Source organism: Takifugu flavidus, chromosome 5 (genome assembly GCF_003711565.1).
Source record: "Takifugu flavidus isolate HTHZ2018 chromosome 5, ASM371156v2, whole genome shotgun sequence".
NCBI lineage: Eukaryota > Metazoa > Chordata > Actinopteri > Tetraodontiformes > Tetraodontidae > Takifugu > Takifugu flavidus.
This window is the reverse complement of record NC_079524.1, coordinates 3,029,276-3,052,852: the sequence shown is the minus strand read 5'-3', so window position 1 is coordinate 3,052,852 and position 23,577 is coordinate 3,029,276. Positions and strand designations below refer to the sequence as shown.

General features: G+C 44.3%; 1 protein-coding gene across 2 annotated transcripts; it reads left to right on the top strand.

The window, feature by feature from the left end:
* Positions 1-176: 176 nt before the first annotated feature.
* On the top strand, positions 177-23,366 carry msh3 (mutS homolog 3 (E. coli)). 2 transcript variants are annotated; one of them, XM_057032168.1, is made up of 24 exons: positions 177-461; positions 531-642; positions 731-1,002; positions 1,170-1,313; positions 1,434-1,550; positions 1,660-1,777; positions 1,878-2,017; positions 2,343-2,509; positions 5,201-5,310; positions 5,471-5,585; positions 5,933-6,017; positions 6,248-6,357; positions 7,954-8,086; positions 9,283-9,470; positions 9,609-9,777; positions 9,934-9,998; positions 10,345-10,461; positions 11,276-11,383; positions 11,733-11,847; positions 12,201-12,358; positions 16,152-16,338; positions 21,544-21,676; positions 21,767-21,935; positions 23,033-23,366. In XM_057032168.1, exons 1-24 carry the CDS (start codon positions 336-338, stop codon positions 23,112-23,114), a joined length of 3,240 nt encoding a protein of 1,079 aa, XP_056888148.1. In that variant the 5' UTR covers positions 177-335; the 3' UTR covers positions 23,115-23,366. The 2 variants fall into 2 exon arrangements, with proteins under 2 accessions (XP_056888148.1, XP_056888147.1); XM_057032167.1 differs by having other exon boundaries at positions 1,101-1,313.
* The last annotated feature ends 211 nt before the right edge of the window (positions 23,367-23,577 follow it).

Genomic DNA, 23,577 nt, shown 5'->3' with positions numbered 1-23,577 from the left:
TGTCTCTATGCTTGTTGTTGTATGTATTCTGGTACGTACCTATATCCCAAGTATTTTCATATTTTGGGGGTAAATAATGCTACTTTCATCTTAAGCGTTATCATGAAACGATTAAGAGAAAAGCAAAGAAAACAGGAAATCGTCAGCATGACGGAAATTTTAAAAAACGGTTTGGATTTGTTAGACGCTGTTTGCGTCATTTTCATGCGCCCCCGTGACGTCACTATATGCGCCGCTAGGATTTTTAAAACGCCGGTCTTCTCCAGCGTCTCCAGCGCGCGTAGATTTCTAAAAGAAATTCCCATAATGAGTGGTTCTGTCGTGCAACTCCAAATATGCCGAAGTCTGTCAAAAAATCTTGCATAACTCAGGCCTCCATTAGCAGGTACTTTGTTGAAGTGAACAGCAGGGACAACAAGAGTCCTAAAGAAAAGTCTGCCGAACAACTGTCAAGAAGAAAGGTACACCAACGCACGCACAAGCACGCGCTTGTTGTGACTGGGGACTAGTGATAACTTTTTGTCCTGCAGAAACATTCCTCTGATGCAGATAAATGTGGACTACCATCGAAACGAGCCAGGTTTTCTCTGCAAGGTCATCACGGGGTTTTGCAGTGCACTCCCACATCTTATAAAAATGAAGGTGTGTGTTTGCCTGTCCATCTATCTGTCCAGCTTTCATGTCACGTGTTATGAAAATCCATGAAAGAAAAATGTTTTTATGTCTTCAGCGACAACTTCAACACTGAAGCCAGGAGCAGGCCGCCTCTGCTCCTCCACTTTAGACAAACTGAAAGCTTTCACCTGCTTTACGTCAGAGTCAAATGTTGGTCACCGGGACACGGAGAGGGATGTGAAAACGTTGGATAATGCTCAAAACAAAGTGTGTGACCAGAAGCCTTGTGATGATACGGAGCAACATTTGGGAGACGACAGACTTCTGGAACTGGAGGAGGAGAATGAGGAAGAGGAAGGCAGATCTTGGCTGACTGATTCTCAAAAGGTACTAAATCTAGCTGCTACTATCCTAAGTTTGGAGCAAAGGTAAACCTCTGTTACACAGAGGAATGTCTTTTGCACTTTGTTTAAATTCTTTTTCAGGGCTTCAAGTCTGCTAGAAAGGATGCACATGATAATGAATCCAATGTTTTGCCAAACCCTGTCGCCAAGTCGAGGCGGTCAAAGAATGTGCACGCCACCCGAGTGTACACTCCGCTGGAACAGCAGGTCGTTCAGCTGAAAGAGCAGCATAAAGACGCTTTATTGGCTGTGGAGTGCGGTTACAAATACAGGTTCTTTGGAGAGGATGCGGAGGTGAGAGACGTTGTGTGTTAATATTCTCTCATTATTGATAAAGGTGGAAGAGAAACGAGATAGTTTAATCAATACAGGACATTTGTCACAATTGTTCTGTGCTTTTGTGTGTCTGGACAGATCGCGGCAAAGGTGCTGAATATTTTCTGTCACCTGGATCATAACTTCATGACATGCAGCATCCCCACACACCGTTTGTTTGTTCATGTCAGACGGCTGGTGTCACATGGACACAAGGTGTGTATCGTAAATGTTGCCTTGTTGTCTTCACATTGTTTAGACTCATATTATTATTGAATATATTTAAAGATATTATTTAATATCATGTTTATCTCTATTTGTTCAGGTAGGTGTTATTAAACAGACTGAGACAACTGCAATCAAGGCATCAGGGACCAGTAGGAACACTCTGTTCACACGTCAGCTGAGTGGTCTGTACACCAAGTCCACCCTGGTAGGAGAAGGTATCCTTATAGACTGTGTGTGTGTTTGTGTGGGGGTTGGGGGGCACCTCATCGTTCATTTGTATCTTAAGTGTTGTCCTTTACTGTTGTTTTTCCCCAGATGTGAACCCAGTCTGCAAACTGGCCGATGTGGAGGAGGGATCCTCTGGTGACGCAGCATTGGACCCTCCTGAGAGCTTCCTGTTGTGTGTCAGTGAGACGTGGGACAAACTGAGGAAGCAGCTCACTGTAGGCTTGGTGGTGAGTTGGAGGACGCCTGACATAATGCAGTGTTTCGAGGAGCCATTTGCACGGCCAGGTGATCGCTGCCTCCTAATCCCTTAATCCACAAAAGAAGCAGGACACCTTACACGACTGTGTGCAAAATGAGAGTGCAGGACCAACCAGGGAAATATTCCTTATTATGATTAGCTTTTTAGTTTAGTGACGCCACAAAACGTATACCGGTAATTTGAGGCCATAAATATGTCAGTATTATTTTTGTTGTTGCTGTTGTTAGAGGTTGTGGTAGTGGCATTTTTCAGACAAGTATGTGTTCTAATAACGGGTGGGCTTGTGTATGCAGGCAGTTCAGCCCAGCACAGGAGATGTGCTGTTTGACTGTTTTCCTGATGGGCCGTCTCGCTCCGAACTGGAGAGTCGCGTTGTTAAGATCAACCCTGTGGAGATCCTCGTTCCGTCAGACTCGTCACCGGAAACGCACAGACTGGTGCAAAGCATCGCCAATGCCAGGTAATCTACTTAGGGGCCACTAGGGGGCAGCGTGCGCCCATTGGCGGATGTCAGTACGTTTCGAGGGATCGCTTTTCGATCCCGCTCAGCAGGTGAATCTCAGTGGGTTCATCCTGGATGAGAACACCGATATATTTCCATTGGAGAGCTTATATAATAATTATTTTCACTATTCACTCTTCCATCTGCTTTTTTCCCCCCTAATTATTGCCCTGCTTTAGTCTGGAAGTCTTTTTACCTTTTCATACTTGTTTTGAAACAAGCAAACTTTTACTGAAGACTTGTCTCAGTCATACAGAGTATATAATAATTCCATATAATTGCTACATATTAAAGATAGCTTTCTTAACTTTAGATGCCATGTCAACTCCTGTAGGGATTCTGTAATGTGTTCCTGCCATTTGGGTCACAAACGGCTCGAACTGGAACCCAAACGGTTGAGGCTGTGCTGCACTAGCAGCTGACAGGAGGAGGTGCTTGAGAACTGCTTCAATTTTAGCCTCAAATGTGAAACATGAAGTGCCACGTTAGGGGGAAACAGCTTGTCTTTTGTCCACCGACAGATGTACGGCTCGACCGGCGACGGTGACATCAAACCAAATTCTTCCAGAAATCTGTTTCAGCCTGTTGCGCCGCCATTCGGCTCCTCTTTTGTGGCCAGCAAATTGGTACCAGTGGGGATGGGCTCCTCTGGGGGCTGCCTGCGATCGCATTATGCTGCGAAAATGAAACGAGGGAGAGGAGGGGATTGGATTAGAAGACGGTGCCGTGATGAACGGGAGCGCTGTCAGTTTTCTCTCTACTCTTGTCTCGCCCTTGGTGATACACGTTTCTCATTGTCGCCCTTTTCTTCCGGCACATTTTCATTTCTGCCTGTGCAGGTTTCAATTGGAGGTGGGGGGAAATGGGTCATTTACATGCCTCGCAGTGTGTGCCCCCCCTCAGGCCTGTCTTCTTGAGTGAATGTTCTGCTGATGGGCATGTAAAAACCAGCTCACTTATTGTATTTTAACTGCACTGCTCTGTGCTAAATACGCCCCTTCTAAAAATGCCACATAAAAGGGGCATCATAAATTGTGATTTTTGGCAACCCCTTTTTTCATAATGAAACCTCGGGTAAAGTTAACTCCACTATATTCATCGTTTATTTGGGTGGGTGCTGACGATATACTGATTCGCTGTGTCTCAGGGGTGGGCTGACGAGACACGAACCCCTGGCAACAGCATTTATGTGTTTCCATGGTGCAGCGGGTAATGAGTCCCTGTGAAATTGGTAGTAGCTTGGTGTGATAGTACCCACTTTACTCATCCACAGACTGGAGTCACATCTGGGAGTGCGACAGTGGTGTAGGGGGACTGTAGGAACCAAAGAAGCTCACTGACAAACGTCATCAACATGTTATTAACTTTCTTAATTTTTGTGGGTTTTTTCCTTAATGAACTACAACAAAATAGTGTTGAAAGTGTGTGTGTGTGTGTGTGTGTGTGTGTGTGTGTGTGTGTGTGTGTGTGTGTGTGTGTGCGTGTGTGCGTGTGTGCGTGTGTGCGTGCGTGCGTGTGTGCGCCCTCTCAGAACTCTGATTCCACCCTGCAGAGCTGGAGGGAAAAACTTGATCTTTTGTGCACATTAACCTTTGATCCCTGGATCACAACATTTGAGATTAACCTTTAGCTGCCCTTGATTGATCACCACCACAAAAATCCTCTGAGTATTTAAAAATATAAGTGCTGCGGACAAATGCTGCATTTCCTTTTTTCAAGCTTTGACTTTGTGCAACTTTAAAAACAGACTCTTTAAAACAACAAATATTCTCTTGGTTGTTACGCAATAGATTGTCCAGACGTATAAATTTAAAACTTTGTCTCAATGTTAACTGTCTCCACATAATAAGGTCTCAAAGGTGACCTCATTATCTGTTTTTTTAAGGCTCATGGTTAAAATATGGTATTATAAAGCCTCAATATTACAGCAGACTGCAGTAAAACCTTCACAAACATCCAAGGTCTGAAGGATCCACTCAGTCCCGTTAACTTTTCATTTGTCAGTAAAAGATTTCTAAATAGCAGTTAAAGACACTTCTAAAGAGTGTTTTCCATATACATCTGCCATATTATACATTTGAAGTACAGAATTCTTAATCTAGACCAGGTTTAGCAGTAAAGGATCGATACCAGCAAACGTGGCTGGTTAAATGATTCATAGCTGGAGTTTTGCTGCCGGCACAATATGCAGGTTATTGATCAGTTTTATATAGCTTTGCTCCCAGTTTGACCAGTGACCCAAGTAAAAGATTATCATTCCGATTCCTGTGTGTGGCTCTCTCTGTGTGTGTAAACGAAATGATCCACATCCTCGTGTTTACCTTGGTTGCCCTGGCAACAGCAGTCTGGACAAAGCATCCAGGGTCCTTGAAAACGGTGTTGCAGAGCGAGAGGGAATGCAGAAGCAAAAGGAGGTGTGTGTGTGTGTGTGTGTGTGTGTTGTGTGTGTGTGTGTGTGTGTGTGTGGTGTGTGTGTGTGTGTGTGGTGTGTGTGTGTGTGTGTGTGTGTGTACAGTCTAGCTGAACACAAGGACGAACAGTACTATTGTTTCTTGTCGCCCTCTAACAGACGGGAAGATGGCCAAATATCAAATGTTGTGTTTCCTTTTACGTTTTTAAAATATGAGCCGTCTCGCTGTTTTGCTTCAGCACTCAGGCTGATGACCGAGTGCGAGTGGAGAAGAGGGACCGCGGGCAGTTTGAGTTCGCCTCAGCGATGAACACAGTCACAGAGTTCTATTGCCACAGTGAGGAGCAAGGTGTGTTTTTACTTCTTTTTAATCTCCTACTCTGTATTTGGACCAGCTGCTCATGGTCAGCAGGACCGATGCTCAGGATTCTTACTGAGTCTCATCCTGTTTCATGGCTTTGTGCTCCCGTCTGCGAGAACTCCATGTTTGTGTGTCCGTGTCCCCCCAGGCTGCCGCTCGCTGTCAAGTGTAGCCTCCCTGGAGAGTCCAGTGATCTGCTGTCTGGGTCCGCTCATTCAGTACCTCAGAGAATTTAACCTGGAGAGAGTTCTTAGAAGTGAAAGGTACATAGCACAAAGACACGGAGCAGACCTTGCAGCTCAAGTTCAAGGTGTTCTTATGCAGTGTTTCCTCCTCTCCACTGAGACAGAGAGATAAGAAATAAATGGAGGAAAGGGAAACCAGTAGAAACTGATACTGACTTAAGTGTTTTACCAGTTTACTTTCCATCACTAACAAGAGTTCAAATCTTTTTTTGATATATAAGATATTTCAGTTTTCTGGTTTTCGTGTTGGCCAGGTAATATCCTAACACAGAGGAGCCAGGCAGGAGGGCCACTGCTGTGAATTCTTGGCTTTATCAGTAAAGGCATCGTTCATTTGAGCACGGCTGTGTCTTTTCCCTGCACAGCTCTTTCCAGCGTCTCTCCAGGGCATCAGAAGGAATGCGACTCAACGCCGCCACACTCAGGAACCTGGAAATCCTCAACAACCAGGTAGACGCGCATCTCACCTGCCAGTTAACAGCCACTAACTGTCGAATAAAGAGGTCAGACCTGTCCGGGTGATCAATGGGGTTCCCCGTTTATAATTAATCCCCCAATCTCCTCATGTTACTTGCTAAATGGCAACAACGTGCACCTTGCTTGTCTAGCATTCAGTGTTTTTAATGATGCTCCTCAGAGGTTGTCAGGTTTCAACAAATCTGGCTGTAAATCTTTAACAGACAGACGGAGGCGCGAAGGGAAGTCTGCTGTGGGTGCTGGACCACACTCGCACTCATTTCGGGAGGAGACTGCTGAGGAGGTGGGTGGGCCAGCCCCTCACAGACTCAGAGTGAGTACCCAGCTTATGAAAACATGCTCCCCAGTTGGTTTTATGACAACTGTAACATGACATAAGTGCCGGATCGCTCACAGGCGAGATGGTTTTCTTCAGTGGGATATTAAAGAGCTAAGATAATTCAGGATTGGTGCTCAGCTTGAAAGAAAGCACTGCCTCCGAGGCCTGAGTGCAATAGCACACTTTAGCAGACCACATAGCTTTTTATTCTCTTTATTGTCTCTGTGGGGCAGATAGCAGAGCCACACAAGAGCTCCAGTGTCGAGAAAGCGTTAAAAACAAGTGGCAGAAAGCAATATTATCTTAATATGTTCATAATTAAGTGGCATTATCAAATTGAAATCACTTCTATTATGAAGTACTGGATTAGTGTCGCATTTGTAAATGAGCTTCAACTGCTTGTCGTTAAAAACAGACTCGCATCACATTTTGTGTCTCTGCCCAGAGGAATCACCCCATATTTACTGTTTGTCCCATTTTTGCCAATTGATTTTAAATACATCATAAGTGAATAATGTGGCCCAAATGTACACCCCAGGAAAAAGGCACGGCCCCCCCCAAAGTTAGCTTGTTATATATATTTAATAAGATAAATGGACTAAAGGGTGGAGCTTCACTCTCATATTATCAGTATAGGCGTGAGCATGTAGTAGACAACATGGAGATGTTGTTTATTGCCTCATTCAGGAATAAAACGTGATTTATTGTCACTATTTTGCAGCTACCGGTAATCAGATAATCGATTGGTATCTTCTCCAAGGCCAAGCGCCATCATGCTCATAAAATACGCTGCATATAAACTTTATATGTGTGAATGCTTGTAAAACAATAAAGGGAACGCAGCGTTCCAATTCTTGAGTGCATGGTCTAAAGCCACTCTCACGCACTGTAGTTTTCACCCAACAGATCAGCGGCGCCTCTTTTTGGAAATGCTGCAGGGTGAAAACACATAACGCGTTCTGGAGGCGACCTCTTTAAAAAAAACACTGAAACTGACTCACAGCACTTGTGCTACAAAACAACCTCGCACTCTTAATATTAAAGCTCCGCTCCAGGTCTCTGCTCTCCGGAGTAATTGTATTATATATCGATCTTTGTGTGTGTGTCTGTGTGTGTGTGTGTCCTACCATGTAAAGATTAGAGCTGCAGACTAGGTGCTGCTCTCAGATTATGTCCTGTTCCAAAAACAATAAAACCCAGATTACACCCGGACACACACACACATCCGTACACAACAGTGATGCTCATGCACGAGTGACATGTCTGTTTTATTACACGCGGTAACTCTGTGTGACTTCAGCTGCTTTGTTTTGTGCACATACTCTCTCTCTGTTGTCTCACAACTGCACTTTTGTGCGTTTTGTATGTTGTTCCTTTGTCTATCACCACTAATCTTCTTATCATTAATGAGGTTAAAGGTGTTCTTTTGGTGATAGTTACGAGTCTTGTTAAATATATTTGATAGTCATCAATTATTGGGGGGGTGGAATAGTTCCAAGTTAATATTTGTGACGTTATTACAGAGTAATTACTGCCTGTGGGTGAATCAGTCCAGCACATGTTCTCTCACGACTTGTTTCTCTTCCTCAGGTCTGTTTCACAGCGTCTGGATGCTGTGCAGGAGATCCTGGAGTCAAACTCTGTCACGTTAAATCCAGTCAGATCCCTTTTGTCCCACTTGCCTGACCTGGACAGAGGCATCGGTAGCATTTACCACAGGAAGGTAAGAGTCTAATGGACCCAACCTCTTTCTATTTTTCAACAGTGTCTTCAACAGCAGCTAATTCCTCAAATTTGCATTCATTTCTTTTCAGTTTTTCTTCTTTATTTTAACATTCGGCTTTCCAAAATCGTTACTTCACCACATCGACCTGTTCACCCAGTCTCTTTGTCCAGTGTTAAAATATCATACAGCTTCATCCCGCGAGCGAGGCAGCCCTTTGTTGTCATCGTGTCCATCTGCAGATAAATGGGCTGGTGTGTAATGACCTGTGTTCCTGTGGCTGCACCATTGATCCGACGGCAGAGAGTTCTCCAATCGCTGCGTGTTTGGGCGCATAAAAGAGCCGCTCACATGGGGGAACCATTAAAACTGCAGCCTGTCAATGATGCAATGGAGCATTCTCAGTGTGACTCTCATTAACCTTTCATGACTTTCACTCTGATACTGCGACTTCACTGATCCCATTTAACCCGACGTATCCTCCCAGCTTGGATAGAGAGCCACGCAGAGCTTTGATCCGCCCTCAAATGAACCATAATTCCTCAGTTGTTCTAGGTTGATTGCGATCAAACGTAATAATCTTAGTTTCTCCACATGGATCAGCTGTAATGTTCGTTTCATTGTCTTCTCGCAGTGTTGTAAGGACGACGCTGTGCTGCTGCCGACAGTGGTCGTTGTCTTTAAGACCGTAATAAACTGGGCTTCTTTAAGCCTGGCTTGCGTAACCCATTCAGAGGAGATTTAGTGGTCTAATCTTGCTGATCTAATCACACCCACACACGCTGTCACACAAAGCCTATATAAATGTTAAACTGTTATTTAAAGAGATCTATGGTTATAATGGTGGTGATAATAAATAGAATTATAAACTAATGATGGGTTTGGCCTTGTTTTTAAGAAAAAGCTTGTCTTTTTCAGTGGGCCTAAAACTGTGCCTAAATCCTATAAATCTAGTGAAAGTCTAAATTAAATCTGCTGTTAAATTGATTATTTATTTTTTCTTTTGGGGATTAATATGGAGGAAACATCTCCGCACCTCTGTGAGATGCTGCTGAAAGGCAACAGGACTGCATGTCTCTGTTTATTAATAATCCTAGAAGATTGTCCCAAAATACTATCTAATTCTGTAAACCAGGAAGAAAGTTTGAGCTAATAAAAAAAGTATGTATGAACTTTTAATAAATTGTGTTTTACAGTCTTCCACTCAAGAATTTTACATCATCTGTAGCAGCCTCGCCCGCCTGTCACTGGAACTGGAGGCCTTGCTCCCAGCTATCCAGTCCCAGGTCAGGTCTTCGCTCCTCACGGGTCTGTTGCTGGACACCCCAAACCTGCTCGCTCCGGCTCAAAACTTCCTCAAAGTGCTCAATGAAAAGGCGGCTAAGTAAGAACTGCAATGAACTGTTGAATCTGCATGTTGTGGTTGATGTTGGGAACATTGTCGGAGCCGTTTGAACCATTGTGAATGCAGGAATGCTGCGTTCAAAAGCCACCGTGATTGTGTTTTCCTGCATCCCTGAAGGTCAGGAAATAAGACGGAGTTGTTCTCAGACCTTGCCGCCTTCCCAGTGCTGAAGGAAAGGAAGGAACAAATCCAGGATGTCATTGATGAAATCCATAACCATCGCCAAGAAATCAGACTAACGCTGAAGGTCCCGACATTCGACTACACCACCGTTTCTGGACAGGAGGTACCGTCTCTTTCTGTGTCTCTGAGGGAGGTGGGAGGAGATTGATGGTCCAGGTCGGGTCGCTGCGGTGATCTGTGGCGTCTGTGTGCATGTTTAATCAAAGGTGACGTCTGCTCTGGTTTTATTTATAAGCCGTCTTCCTCCTCCGTCCTGCAGTTTCTGATTGAGGTGAAGAACTCGCTGTCGTCCAGTGTTCCACCTGAATGGGTCAAAGTCAGCAGGTGATGTGCACACACTCTTGTCTGGATTGATTCTAATTATTTATGTCTTAATTTTAGGATTTTGATAAACATATGTTGAGATATGTTGTGCTAATTGGCTACCTGTAATATATGATGCATGTAAATATCCATTTATGTTATGTATTTTGTGTTCTTTCAGCTGTTTCTGAAACCTTAAACCTGAAACCTTAATTCTACAATTTCTTTTTTTTAAAGAATTATGGGGTACATTCTTAACTAAATGAGTAGAAGCTACTAGGATAAGAGCAGCTCATGTAAGAAATTATGCCCTAAAATGCTGTGTGGACCTTCTGCCCCTTTTCTCTTCCCCGATCATCCTCTGAAGCACCAAGGCGGTCAGCAGGTACCACACTCCTTTCCTGGTGGAGCGCTACAGGAAGCTGCTGCAGCTTCGAGAGCAGCTGCTGCTGGACTGCCAGAGCGAGTGGATCCATTTTCTGGAGTAAGGCAGACTCACATAGACGCCTGCAAATCTCTTATTTTACTAGATCTGTCAGCTGCTCAGGTTGAGTTCTACAACTTAAAATGATCTCAGCTGACAGACATAAACTAGAGCAGAGCTACAAATACTCAATAGGAATACACGTCTACAACATACATACAGTATATGCACGTTAAATAATGTGAGACCGGTGGCAAAGCAAAGTTCTTCTTACCTTATGAGCCACACAGCTGTTTTTTAACAAGCAGAATAAAGGTTTCTATGGTCTGAGCCCCTCTTTTATAGAATTTCTGTCACCTTTAGTTTTACAGCTTGGATTTATTTTTATATCTTAATGTAAGATGGAATTTTTATTTTCTTTTATTAACCATTTAAGCTCAAATTTTGTTTTAGATTTTTTTTAAAAAATGCATCATAATTGATTTAATCTCAAGTGGGTATTGTAGTCCATGAGTGATAACTCCTCCCCTTTCACAGGACTCCAGTCATGCTGGATCCACAACAAAGTTGTTTTTTTCTCCTTCTGACTTGTTTTGTGAGCACTGGTGTTTTAAACGTTGACTCTAATCCCCTTTCCTTTTCTCAAAGGCCAATGTAGCTCTAAAGGAACCTAGAAACAAACCTGAATTTGAGTTTTAGTAATAAAATATCTCCCTTTTGTTGTATACGGCTTGCGTTTTGCATTTGTGCTCACTTAATGGTCGAATTCATAATGCTCTTATACGTTTTAATTTACACCTGAGTTACACCCCCCTCCCTCCTTCCCTTGTTCTGTCTCTCTCCCTCTCGTTCTCTCTCTCTCTCCCTCTCGTAGTCAGTTCGGAGAGCACTATCACCTCATGAAAAGGGCTATTAGTCACCTAGCAACGCTGGACTGTCTTTTTTCATTGGCTGAGGTGGCTAAACAAGGGGACTATTGCAGGTGATGTCCACTCATGAAGACAGTAAATACCGGTGTGTGTGTTTTGATGTGGTGTATGAATCTGTGTGTTGGATTCTGCGTGTGTGGGAGCGGTGTGTCGTGTCCTATAGTCTCAGACAGGCTGTGTGTGGGAGTGTGCAGCAGGCTCCGCAGCGTGCTCAGCCAAAACGCCAACATCTCTCCCACTCACTCACAAACAGACACACGAATTCATGCACGTCCCTGTTTTTGCATTTCCACCAAGTTCGCATTTAGCTTTCCATTCACCCATATCTCTGGCGCTGTATTAAAGTTCTGTTGTCTTGGGGTACCTGTGGGTTGTGTTTGACTGTTTATTCCATGTTTATAGACCGGAGGTATCCAAACATAGGCGTCAGATTGTGATCCGGGATGGTAGACATCCTGCCATCGACCTCCTGATGGGAGAGAATAACCAATATGTGCCCAACGTCACTGAGCTGCAGGTACGCGTGTGCACTCACTCACTGACACACACCTCCAGACCCGATCTGAGTGTATTCAACCGAGATGTGCCAAAATGCGCAGAAGGTTCACTTGCAAGTACTCATTGAGAAATTTCAAACAACAAGCATACACCTCTATAAATACCTATTAGCATACAGATGTATCGTTTAACGTGACATACACACGCCACCTGGCACCGTGCTGAAGTGGGTGGGGGTTAATCTTACAACTGAAGCCCAAACCAATAGGAACAAAAGAAGCCAAGCTTTCCATCCACGCACCTCCATTGTGCGGTCTAGGCCTTCTTATTATTCCCATTCTCATCTGCTTATTCTTCTTTTTCTTCATCCAGGGTGATGGCAAGAGAGCTATGATAATTACCGGCCCTAATATGGGAGGAAAGAGCTCCTACATTCGTCAGGTGGCCCTGATCTGTCTTATGGCTCAAATGGGTTCCTATGTTCCAGCCTCACAAGCCCAGCTGGGTATATTGGATGGCATTTATGTCAGGTATGAGTGCAAATAAAAGATAAAAATGTATGTTTGTATGTTAAGACTCCCTCACTTGACGGGACCCACAGATACACACGAATCAGGAATTACTCAGCTTACTGCAGCTAAATGAGCCACACAACACACAATGTGCTGACATGTTAGCAGCTCCGACAGGGTTGCAGCACAACATGCATAAACCAACAAAACAGACCCAATCACACACATCTGTGAGCCATTAGTTCTAATCACAGAGTGCAGCAGAAGCGGAGCTACGGCGAGCAGATCTTGCTGGAAACTACACACAGCGCAAACTCTTACTGCTATTACAATGTAAATAATCATTAGGAATCTCCAACAAAACCGTACTGTCAGTGTGTTCCAATGATACTGGGCTGTTCTTGATCCTCTCTCCTGTCTCCTGCGTGGTGAGGCTAAACACTGGAATTAGAAACACTTGATCTGGTATAGATATAGTATATTGCCATTAACAGTGAAATAACATGTTTTTGAAGTAAAATTAAATTGATTCCTTTTAGTTTTCTTCTTGCATGAACAGTAGATTCTCTGGAGTGCAAGAGTGCATTGTTGTGCCTTTATGTTGTCAGCCTCTGCTGAAGGAAGCAAATCCATCAAAATGACTCAGAAAACATTTCCTGATCTCTTTATTCCCCCTGAATAGACTAAAATGCTTTTCACAACCATGGAAACAAAGCGAGGCTATGCGATGTGTCGAAGTCTGAGGTTATTAAATTTGTGCTCTTGACAGGAAAAAGCCCCATTTACATCCACAACTAGAACCTGAAGGTGTTTTTCCTCTTCCTGTCTGCACCTCCTCTGATAGTTCCACTCAAATTGGGCCTAAAGTCTTAATTGGGCACAAAATCTTAACTGGGTGTAAGATCTTAATGAGAATCTTTTTTGATTTCCTTTTGCTTCCTCTGTTCTTGATAGACACTAGTGAAAATTGCTTCATTGCTGTGTGCGTGTGCGTGTGTGTGTGTATGTTTGTTATATTAGAGCACTGTAAAGACTTGTACATCGTGTGTAACAGGGTTTTATATGGATACGATTGAAGTCCTATTAATCCAGTAAGATCTATTAATTAAAGTATTGGTTGTATTGACTGATAGTTTAAAAACAAGTCATCACAGAGGTTCCATTGTCCTGTTTCTGTGTGTGTGTGTGTGTGTGTGTGTGTGTGCGTGAGTGCGTGGATCCGCATGTGTGTGCAAGTCTGTATGCAGATCTGTGTACATACAGCTGTGTGTGTGTGTGTTTCTTGATGGTATTGAGTCCTGAAGGTTACAGGAGGCACTCTTCCATCCCTTTACGGTTGTTATGGAAACAGCAAAGGAAGCAGGTTTTAAAACCAACCACAGACTCCATGCAGCGATTTTCACCGTATTTCATAATGTGAAGAGATTTCATGATGAGGAATCACAGTCAGGCAGCTTTAACACCTCTTTAACATATAGTACAAACAAGATAATTTTACAGTGACTAATTCAAGCAAGACACTCACCGGCCACTTTATTAGATACACCTTGCTAGTAAAAGGTTGGACCCCTTTTGCCTTCAGAACTGCTTTAATTCTTCATGGTGTACGTTCAACAAGGCGTTCCTCAGACAGTTTGGTCCTTCATGACATGTTGACATCATGCAGGTGCTGCAGATTTGGTGGCTGCTCATCTGTGATGAGAATCTAACTGTTGCACCACATCCCAAAGGTGCTCTAGTGGACTGAGTCCTGAGGACTGGAGACCGTTGGAGTACCAGTTTGAGATGATATGAGCTTTGTGAAATGCTGAATTGTCCTCCTGGCAGCAGCCATCAAAAGAGGGTTCACTGTGGCCATAAAGGGATGGACATGGTCGGCAACAGCCTCCCTGTCAAAATTCCACTTGATCAGCAGGTTCTGAAATCCTCAGACCAGCCTGTCTGGCACCAACAACTCTGCCACGTTCAAAGTCCTTATATTCCCTTTCTTCCGCATTCTGATGCTCAGTTTGACCTTCAACAAGTTATCTTAACCACGTCTTCATGCCTAAATCCACTGAGTTGGGGCCCTGTGATTAGCTGATTAGCGGCTTGTGTTAACAGGTAATTGAACTGTTGTACCTAATGAAGATGGATGTCTACATGTTATGGAAAACAATTGTTGAGGGAGATCTACCCTAATAAATTGGCATCTTTTTAGAATTAGAGGCCAGAACACTGAGTCTATCTATGGAATATACAGTACATATGGCAGCAAGCTTCTGGACTGGACAGAAGTAAATCTTCCCAACACACCAAAGTCAAATTTGGCGACTATATTCGTTCAGTCTTGTCACTTATTCGCTAACAGTGCATCTAATCTGCACTAACAGTGTTGTGTTTTTCTGCAAAAGTTTGGTTAAACCCAGTGGCTCGATTGTTTCTGGATGTCACTGATCTGGTCCGAGCACATAAAGATGCCATGTGATGATGAACGGACCCTTTATTTAGAATCGGTTTGTGTGGCAGGAAGGAGGGACTCGATGAAAGCAGCAGGATCCCCAGCTGGTGGAGGGATTCTGCCTTCCTGCTGTGCAGCCCCCACATCAGTGGACAGGCGCGGAGTGTGTGAACAGTTCCACAACTGTGGGGCCTTTCTGTCAGTCTCCGACTGTCATAATTTCCCCTGAGCTGAAGGGAAACGCACATACGCTTAAAATTGACTAATAAAATGCTGCAGCATGTCAGCCTCCCCGCCTGCTCTCCTTTTTTTTTTTTTTAGATATCTGGTTTGTGGTGTAACTATAGCAACTCTGAGTGTATCTGCAGTTCAGTGGGCAACTTGTTCATGGTCATTTAGAACAGGAAAAGCCAGGTTTAGAGGGGAGATTCACTGACTGGCAGAGAGATGTGACATTTGTAGCTGAACAGGTTTTAAACCGTGTGAGTCACGGCTCTGTCTGTCAGACTGGATCGCTTCACCAAGCTCAGGATTCTGTGCCTCATCTACTGAGGTGCACATAATTGGTCATTTAAAACGGTCTGGTTTCAGCACGTACTCGTGCAATTCTGTCCCAGCTGTTTGGCAAATTGGTCTTGCAGGCATTCTTGGCTCTCGCGTAGATTTATTTATCTCATAATTCGGTCTCTCTGCACAGTTTGACTTCATAGAGATATAATGCTTAAATTTGTATTGCGTGTAATTCGATTTTTCTGTGAGATCGAGGGTCCTCAGGTGTCACATAACGGTTGCCGCAGGCTAAACCTGCACAATGTACGAAATAAGTTATAAAAAAGAGAAAGAGAGAACCCTCTCTTGATTCATGGAGCTCATGCACACATGTCCACACCAGAACGAAGGTTTTAAAGAAATCTGTCATCACAACAACCAGAAGGAAATAAATATGAGGGCGACTGGTGACAGCGTGTCATACTGCTGATATGGCAACGGAAAAATATGAGAAAGTGTCTCTAGCCTTGCTACACACACACACGTGTCAATTCATTGACACTTTAGTTGCCATTTCATGATAAAACAAATGAAAATGCTAATTTGTTTTTGAGTAGTAAAAGATTAAAACTGGCAGTAAATATTAGATGGGTTGCAAGAAAAAAGGCTAAAGAATGAAGGAATGGGAGGTTGGAGGCCTTGAATGAGTCAGCCTCTAACCCTAAAATCGCACACAATCAGCAACATTATCATCAATGAATCAGCCACGTCTAAAGTATTTGGCGTGCCCACGCAGCCGCTCTCACACGGCGAAGTGGTGACGAATGGCTGCAGGTTTACCTCCATTCATAAACTCACGCGTGTAAACATTTGCTTCTTCAGGATGGGAGCCTCCGACAACATCTTCCAGAGACGCAGTACGTTCATGGAGGAGCTGAGCGAAGCCTCGGAGATCGTTTCCAGGGCGACCGAGCGTTCGCTGGTCATTCTGGATGAACTGGGACGGGGGACGAGCACCCACGATGGGATTGCCATCGCTCATGCCACCCTGGAGCACTTCATCAGAGACGTAAGTTAAACTGATGAGTTGTGGGAACATTGTGAACATTTTACGGAATTAAGCCACTGAACAGACCGATGAGTTGACAGGTGAACCAGCTTTTGTCGACCAGATTGCAAATTTAAGCCGTTTCATCAGATTATTCTTCCTCTCCTACAGTTTGCCTCCATACACTGGAAACCATGTTGCTGATATTTATCATATTTATTAAAATTGCGTGAAAACTTTGTCAAATCCAGCCGCCATGTTGCTGCATGTCCTCACAGTTCAAGGCGGCGAATATAAAGACATCATTTGCATTTGTAGCTTTTGGAGAAAGCAAATAAGGTGCAATTACATAAAAAGCATGATAGTTTATGGCGCCGACATCTGGTCCCGCCACCGTACAGTATATCCACGCTGTTGCGTAATTTCAGCCCAGCACTGCAGAATGTTGCTGCCTCCCGTCCGTTGAATCACCACGATAACCGCCGTCGTCACGGTACGGCTGTGTGTCACGCTGCTAAAGTGCTTGATAGAATATGCTTGTGGGCTGACTCCTGTGATTGTTTTGTGGGGAATGGAGAGGCTCCAGAGAGGCCTCGGCAGCGGGACGGCTCTTGAAAGTGGAGCGCAGCCACGGACCAGCTCAGATCTATAATATTAATATGCTGGTGGAGAGACGGCTGCAGCAGAAAAGATGAATCGATGAATCGATCCCTAGATGAATGGTTTAATGGATGCACTGGATGTTACAATGGAGGAGGGGTGATGTAGTCCTCGTCAAACACAGCTTGATGACTCGTGTGCAACCTTACAGGCTGCCGGCTCTCTGCATCACTTGACAGTTCTTTATTTGCTTCCTCCCCATCCTTGTCACTAGAATGAGGTCCCGTGGAAAGGTTCTGTTGTAGCTAAACACATTAAAATGATCAGTGCGGCGGTTTAAGCGGAAGAAGACGGGTGAGCAGATGCAGCTTTTCAGCTGGGCTATTTTGAATTATTCCTGTGAGGAAGTGTCTGCCGGGATATCCTCGGAGCCAGCGTGGCCCTCTGCGTGCGCCACGTTCTTAGCGTGTCTTCAGCTCCCTGTTCCAAGGACGCTCTAGTTGGCCTTTCCTGCCAGACAGTTTTTTATTTTTTTTTTGATCGCAAGTTTGCCTCTGCTGTCATAGAGTAAAGTATTTTTGCACAACAAATAGATTCTATTAAATCTCATATTTAGTTAATGTGTAAAAACAAGCACGGGTCAAGTAACGGCTAATGGGTCTAGGAAGCGAATATTTTATGTGTGGCAGCAAACGTCAAAACGACCAGAGAGAGTCCTGATTCCGCTCGTTACTGTGTTCAGATAGTCCGACGATATTAACGCAGCGGCCAAGGAAGCTGTCAGACTCTGCTCGAGGACGATAATGGTGATAATGTTGGAGACCCGTGTGTTTTTAATACATCGGCTAATTGGACCTTTCCTGTCTGTCTTGGGCATCTGTGTCTGTAAGATGACTGTTTCATTGTAAAGACCAGCTGACCAGAGATTAAATAAACATGTTCAGAGGAAATCAGGAAATCAGAATGAGCAATTTATAGATATATAGATAATATAGCGATATTCCAACAACTGAAACTGAAGATATCTTTAGTTTTACCAAATGTCAGTTTCAGTTTAGTAACACATTAATTTCCTTCCCAGCCATAGTTGAAGATCATTCTGTCGTTCCAGTTACTGTTATAGACAAACAAATTATCATACTGAGGGGGTCGTCTAATCATTAGGTCACATCTTAGTTATGCTGCTATAGGCCGAGGCTGCCGGGGTCCAGAAACATGATCACCTGTTTATCACCTGATCACCTCCTCTCCTCTCTCTCCTCTCCTCTCCTCTCCTCTCCTCTCCTCTCCTCTCCTCTCCTCTCCTCTCCTCTCCTCTCCTCTCCTCTCCTCTCCCTCTCCTCTCCCTCTCCTCTCTACCCTGGGATTCTGGAAAGCACCTTGAAACAATTTTGATTGTAAAAGACACTATATAAAGAGTAGAAAGAGTAGATCAATGAGGGACACGTAGCCCAAGATGATCACGTTGATCCAGTTGAGGTTTAAGGTCTGAAGCTTCTGCGGATGAAATATTAGTGCACAAAAACAAACACACTTATTAAGTCAGTTGGTCTTTGCTGACATGTGAGGAGTACATATTTAATCTCCTTGTTTAAGGAAGGGTGTTTTGCCAACTACCATGAATTAATGCTCTACAGGCTGTCTAGCCGACTGTCTGAGGGCTTCAACAAACGCTGATTCTGCAGCCTCGTGCACCTCGGGCTGCAGAATCAGATACTACCGCTGAGTTAATGTCGTTTCGCCACTGAAGCACGTTAATGCATGGCGCCTTAAAGGGCTTTAAAGCGTTCCCAGGCTTTAAGAGCCTGCATGTGTGTTTATTGACATTCATTCCATACATCTAAATCAGAATGCTATAATAATCCTCCTCCTCCAACTAATAATAATAATTATAATAATAAAAATAAAAAGATAAAGCCCTGTATTATTCCTGTTCAGATGATTAAATATTTATCTTTGGAAAAGAATCACTTCCAGGGTTCCTGCATTGCCAGTTCCACATTAATCTTTGGACTGAATTCCACAGTTATGTAACACTGTTGGAAATTGGTTGGAGAATGTGTAAGTAGTAGCTATTGTGGCAGCAGGCGGCTGCTGGCAAGAAGAAGGAGCTTTCAAACTACCTGTTGTATAACAGCATTGATTAGTATGAAAGCTACAGGAAAGATAAACAAAAGAGTGCAAAGGAAGTGATTTTTTTTCCAGAAAAAAGACCTTGCTCGGTGCTGGCAGGACTACAGAATCTTTCATGCTCCCTCCTCTTCCTCCTACTCGCCTCCACCTCCTCTGCTCCATCCTCGCCTTCCTCCTTCCCATCAGACCGAAGCGGTCACGTCAAAAGTCAGCTGAGGCCTGCTTTGATTCGTTGTTATGGCAACGCAGTGTTCCCTGTCCCCAGCACTCACCTGAGAGGTAGTTAGGAATGTAGATGGGCTTCAACAGCACGCCACGAAAAAGACGCCTTGATGCTGAAGTCGAAGCAGCAGCGAGGAGAGACGCTGAGGCCAGATGTGTGGAAGCGTTGCGTAATCATTTACAACCTTTTTAGGACCAGTAGTTCCTGACAGACCCACTCAGACGCTCACTTTGATTCGCACTGACAGCAGGTCCTGCCGTTATCTTCACACTTAGCTTAGCACTAAATAGCACGATCCACGATGTTGCGTGACTCACGCTGGCGAGCGATGGCGCTGGCATCGTCGTGCTAAATTAGCAGGCAGAGTCCCGCCCGACTTTACACTCGGGTTCACAGGAGAACAGACTAAAAGTCACTTTTGGCTGTGCACTAATGGGTACATTAGGGAGGAACGTATCGCTCCGTGTGGGCGTGAATCCTCCGATTTGCTCCCACCGATGCACAAAGACCCACATGTGTTTCACTGCACCCTGCAGAGAGCTTCTATACTGCACAGAGACGAGATGTTGCGTCGCCGCCAAGAAAAAAAGGTTGTTGTTACATAATTAAGGCTCCTTCTTCCCCCCACGTCTACTTTTTTCTTTGAGCGACTGTTTCAAAACTACAAGCGTTTGCTTGAACGGCACAGCTATCATCAGAAAGTCATCATGTAGTGCCTCTCTCTTCCTCTCTCTCCCTCAAACGGCACGTTTAAAGTGACCACAAAATAATCTTTGTGTTTCAGACAAATCAGAGACAATTATTGATTTTCCAGAACCTCCAGAAATAACTTGTTTTTAAATAAATGCGATTACCTTAATAAAAGTGACCAAATGCTCCAGCTGTAAGTTTGGATTTTAACTTCATGCCTACACGTGACCTTTGAACCTGCATATGATTGAAAGCGCGCTAATCGGGCCATTGATTGACTAATTGTAACTCCATAAATGATGTCAGATCTTATGTCTTTGTAGATTACAGCTGTCAGGGTGTCCCGGGGTGGTCAAGTAATGAGCTGCCATTAGCTCTTAATCAAATCATTATTCAGGCTGCTGCCTGGATTCTTCAGGGGTGCGTTTGATTAGATCTTCAGGTGTAGGTGGACAGCAGGACTTGGAGCAAGCTTGTCCACCTGAATGTTTAAGAGTGTTTTTGCTCTGTGTATTTGCAGCAGAGGCTCCTCTGCTATATTTTTTAAAAGAAATGCATTAGTAGTGACGTGACCTTTCCGCTTGCAGACGGCTCCTGGAGCCCAACAATCTCTGCAGCCACCTGTCTGGAGTGATGAAGACCTTGAGCTTTGCACCTCACATTATTTGTTGTCATTTGCGTCATCACTTTGATATTTTACTCTGCATTATAACTCAAAAATGGCTCATTTTCCCCCCATTTCGATTCTCTCAGTGTTTAATGTTAATGCATCTCCCCGTGCTTTTTCTTTTCCACATTAGTCGATAGTGGTGACTAAGGTACTAAATTAAATTTAGCACCTGAAATTTCAAAGGGGGAAAAAAGATCAAAGATATTTCATCCTTTCTATGATGCACTTGCTGTAGGCTGCTTTGCACCCCTTCTAACACCCCTCTGGACAGACAATCTGGACAATCTTGTAGGACCATTTTCTCTTTTTGGGACATTTTGCACTCCAGTGCTTAGGGCCTGTATCCACGTGCACACAGAACGTTCAACCTGTCCAACACGCTGCTACTTGGTGTTGAATAATTTCCCGGTGGTTCTTGTACAGCTTCCAGCTCGGCTCCTGTCTGCTGTGGTAACTGAAGCTCTGCTATTTCTGATTCACTGGTGAATTTATTCACTGTATGCAGGAGGCACGTGCACAGCTTGTATAACCCTGAGTGACGTGAGGCTTGTGTGGAAGATGCAGCAGGATCCGTCTCTACACCGATGTCCCCATAAGCTTTTTCTTGTCAAAATAGAATCCTGACCTCTGGGATCTGTGCATTTAGCACCAAGAAGCAGCCTTTGGGTCATCGACCTCTACGGTCCTGTTCCAGGATGTTCCCAGCACGCTCGTGCCTCAAAACACTGTTATCCTCATATGGTGACCACTGGGGCACGAGGGAGGCCACGGCATCTTAATAAGGCCGCCTTTTTACACTTACTTTCCATGTTGTGAACGTTTCAAAGGCAGATATTTAAAAGCGAGGAGTGGCTTCCATTCCAGATTTTTCCGGATGTTAACACGCCCTGTGTCTTCTCCCTTTTTTCAGGTCAAAGCTCTCACACTGTTTGTGACTCATTATCCTCCTCTGTGTGAGCTGGAGCATGTGTATCCCGAACATGTGTCTAATTACCACATGGCTTTTCTACTCAACGAACCCGACATAGCTGCAGACGCAGATGGTGCGTGTGCATGTGTGAGATTGACGTGAGAATATTCCAATACGCTCCCTTGGATTCGCCTTGAGACGCTTTTGTTTGTTGATTGGGCAGATGGAGAGGTCACTCCAGAGTTCATCACCTTCTTGTACCAGCTAACCGAAGGAGCTGCAGGGCGGAGCTACGGCCTCAACGTTGCACGCTTGGCGGACATCCCGGATCCTATCCTGCACACAGCAGCAGGCAAAGCCCGGGAGCTGGAGAGCGCCGTCAATGCCAGGAGGTACGGCTCATCCCGGGATGTGCGAGCTGCGCCTGATGGCTGCACTTTGGTCCGCTCGGTCTTGTTTTTCCCCTCCAACGATGTGATAATATAAAGGAATCGGTCTGGGTAGAAGACCAAAGATTAAGGAAAAAGAACCAAATTATAGTTTAAATAGATATTGGTAATAAATAGGGCAAATAGAGGTTACTCCTATTAGAAACAAATGAATTTGATAGTCCAGTTCATTCTTGTTCTGTACAGGTGACCTGAAACTCAGAAATACAGCTGTTTCCTGTCTCTGTCAGTTGTTTTAAACGGTTAATCCCAAATTGACCTTGTCAGCCCATTGAACATATGTGCCATAAATACAGAGAGTTTTTCACTTTCACCTACACTTTTAATTCCAACTTTAGCACTCCGGTGAGGCTGATAATAAACTGGTGCCAGCATGTTTGCGCCAGTTTATGCGCTGACACATCAGGACAATTCAACCTCCGCGTCGATGATATTCAGTATAAATATGAGCATAACATTTCAGTGACGCAGTCCTTCGCATTCCCCATACCCTCTTAACTAACATCGTTAGTTGCAGGATACAAAGTGTTAATTATCCTACTTATTGTTTTGTTTTCCAAGTATTACAGAATACACATTAGTCCATGAAGGATGTGAGAAATGAGGGATTTTGTGCCGATACGTTCCCAGACAGTCACGTAGCGGCGATGCTGCGCTCTGTCACAGCATCAGCGTGCTGAACTTCCATGTCTGTAAATCTGCCCATGACATCACCTCGCTGCCCCACAGGGAGCCTGCTGGGAGTTGGCCTCTTCTCAGTAATCCTCGCCATATGAACTTTCTATCAGGGCTCACACACACACACACACACACACGTCTCTGTAAGTGTAATCCTCCCTATATGAATGTTTGCCCTCTGTTGAAGTGCGGCCGTGCTGAGCACACATTCATCGTGCACAGAGGGCCTGAGCTGCGGGACAGAGATTAAGAGCAGCCATTTTATTGTCCTCTGGCACAAATGTGTGTGAAAGTACAATCTAAAGTATTTAGGCTCAGCACACCAGTGCTAAATCCAGACTCCTGCGTATTGGTCCCTCCAGGAAAAAGAAGAAACTGCTGCGGGATCTCTGGAGGGTCTCGGACCGATCATCCCTGGTGGAGTGGTTGCAGTCGAACCCCTGACGCCGCTGCGGTGAAAACGCCCTCGGAGCGATCCCGTGAAGACGAGAGGAGAGCCTGGAGCCGAGCGCGACCGCCGTCTGCGCACTTCCACAGATTTCAACAGTTGTCACTGCTCCTTTTCTGGAGCGTGGGCGTGTGAAAAGGATTTTAATGAGCTTGTTTTGGTTAGCAACATTATCATGTACTGTACTCCTCCTAACATCCTTTAATATCGACCTTGTATACAAGAGTGATTAAATTCAGAGAAATATACACTTGTTGCTTGTTATCATGAGGTTGTTTTTTTTAAATAATGCCCACAAAACAATTTTTCATTGCTGGGTTTTCCTTGATCATCTGTTGATGTCACTCCATAGCAGTTATGTCATAATTTAGAAATGGGTTGCAGCTCGGACAGCTTTTCATTTCAAACCTTGTGGTTTTAGGCTCCGGCTAATGTGAACAAATCCTCCACGTCCCTTCT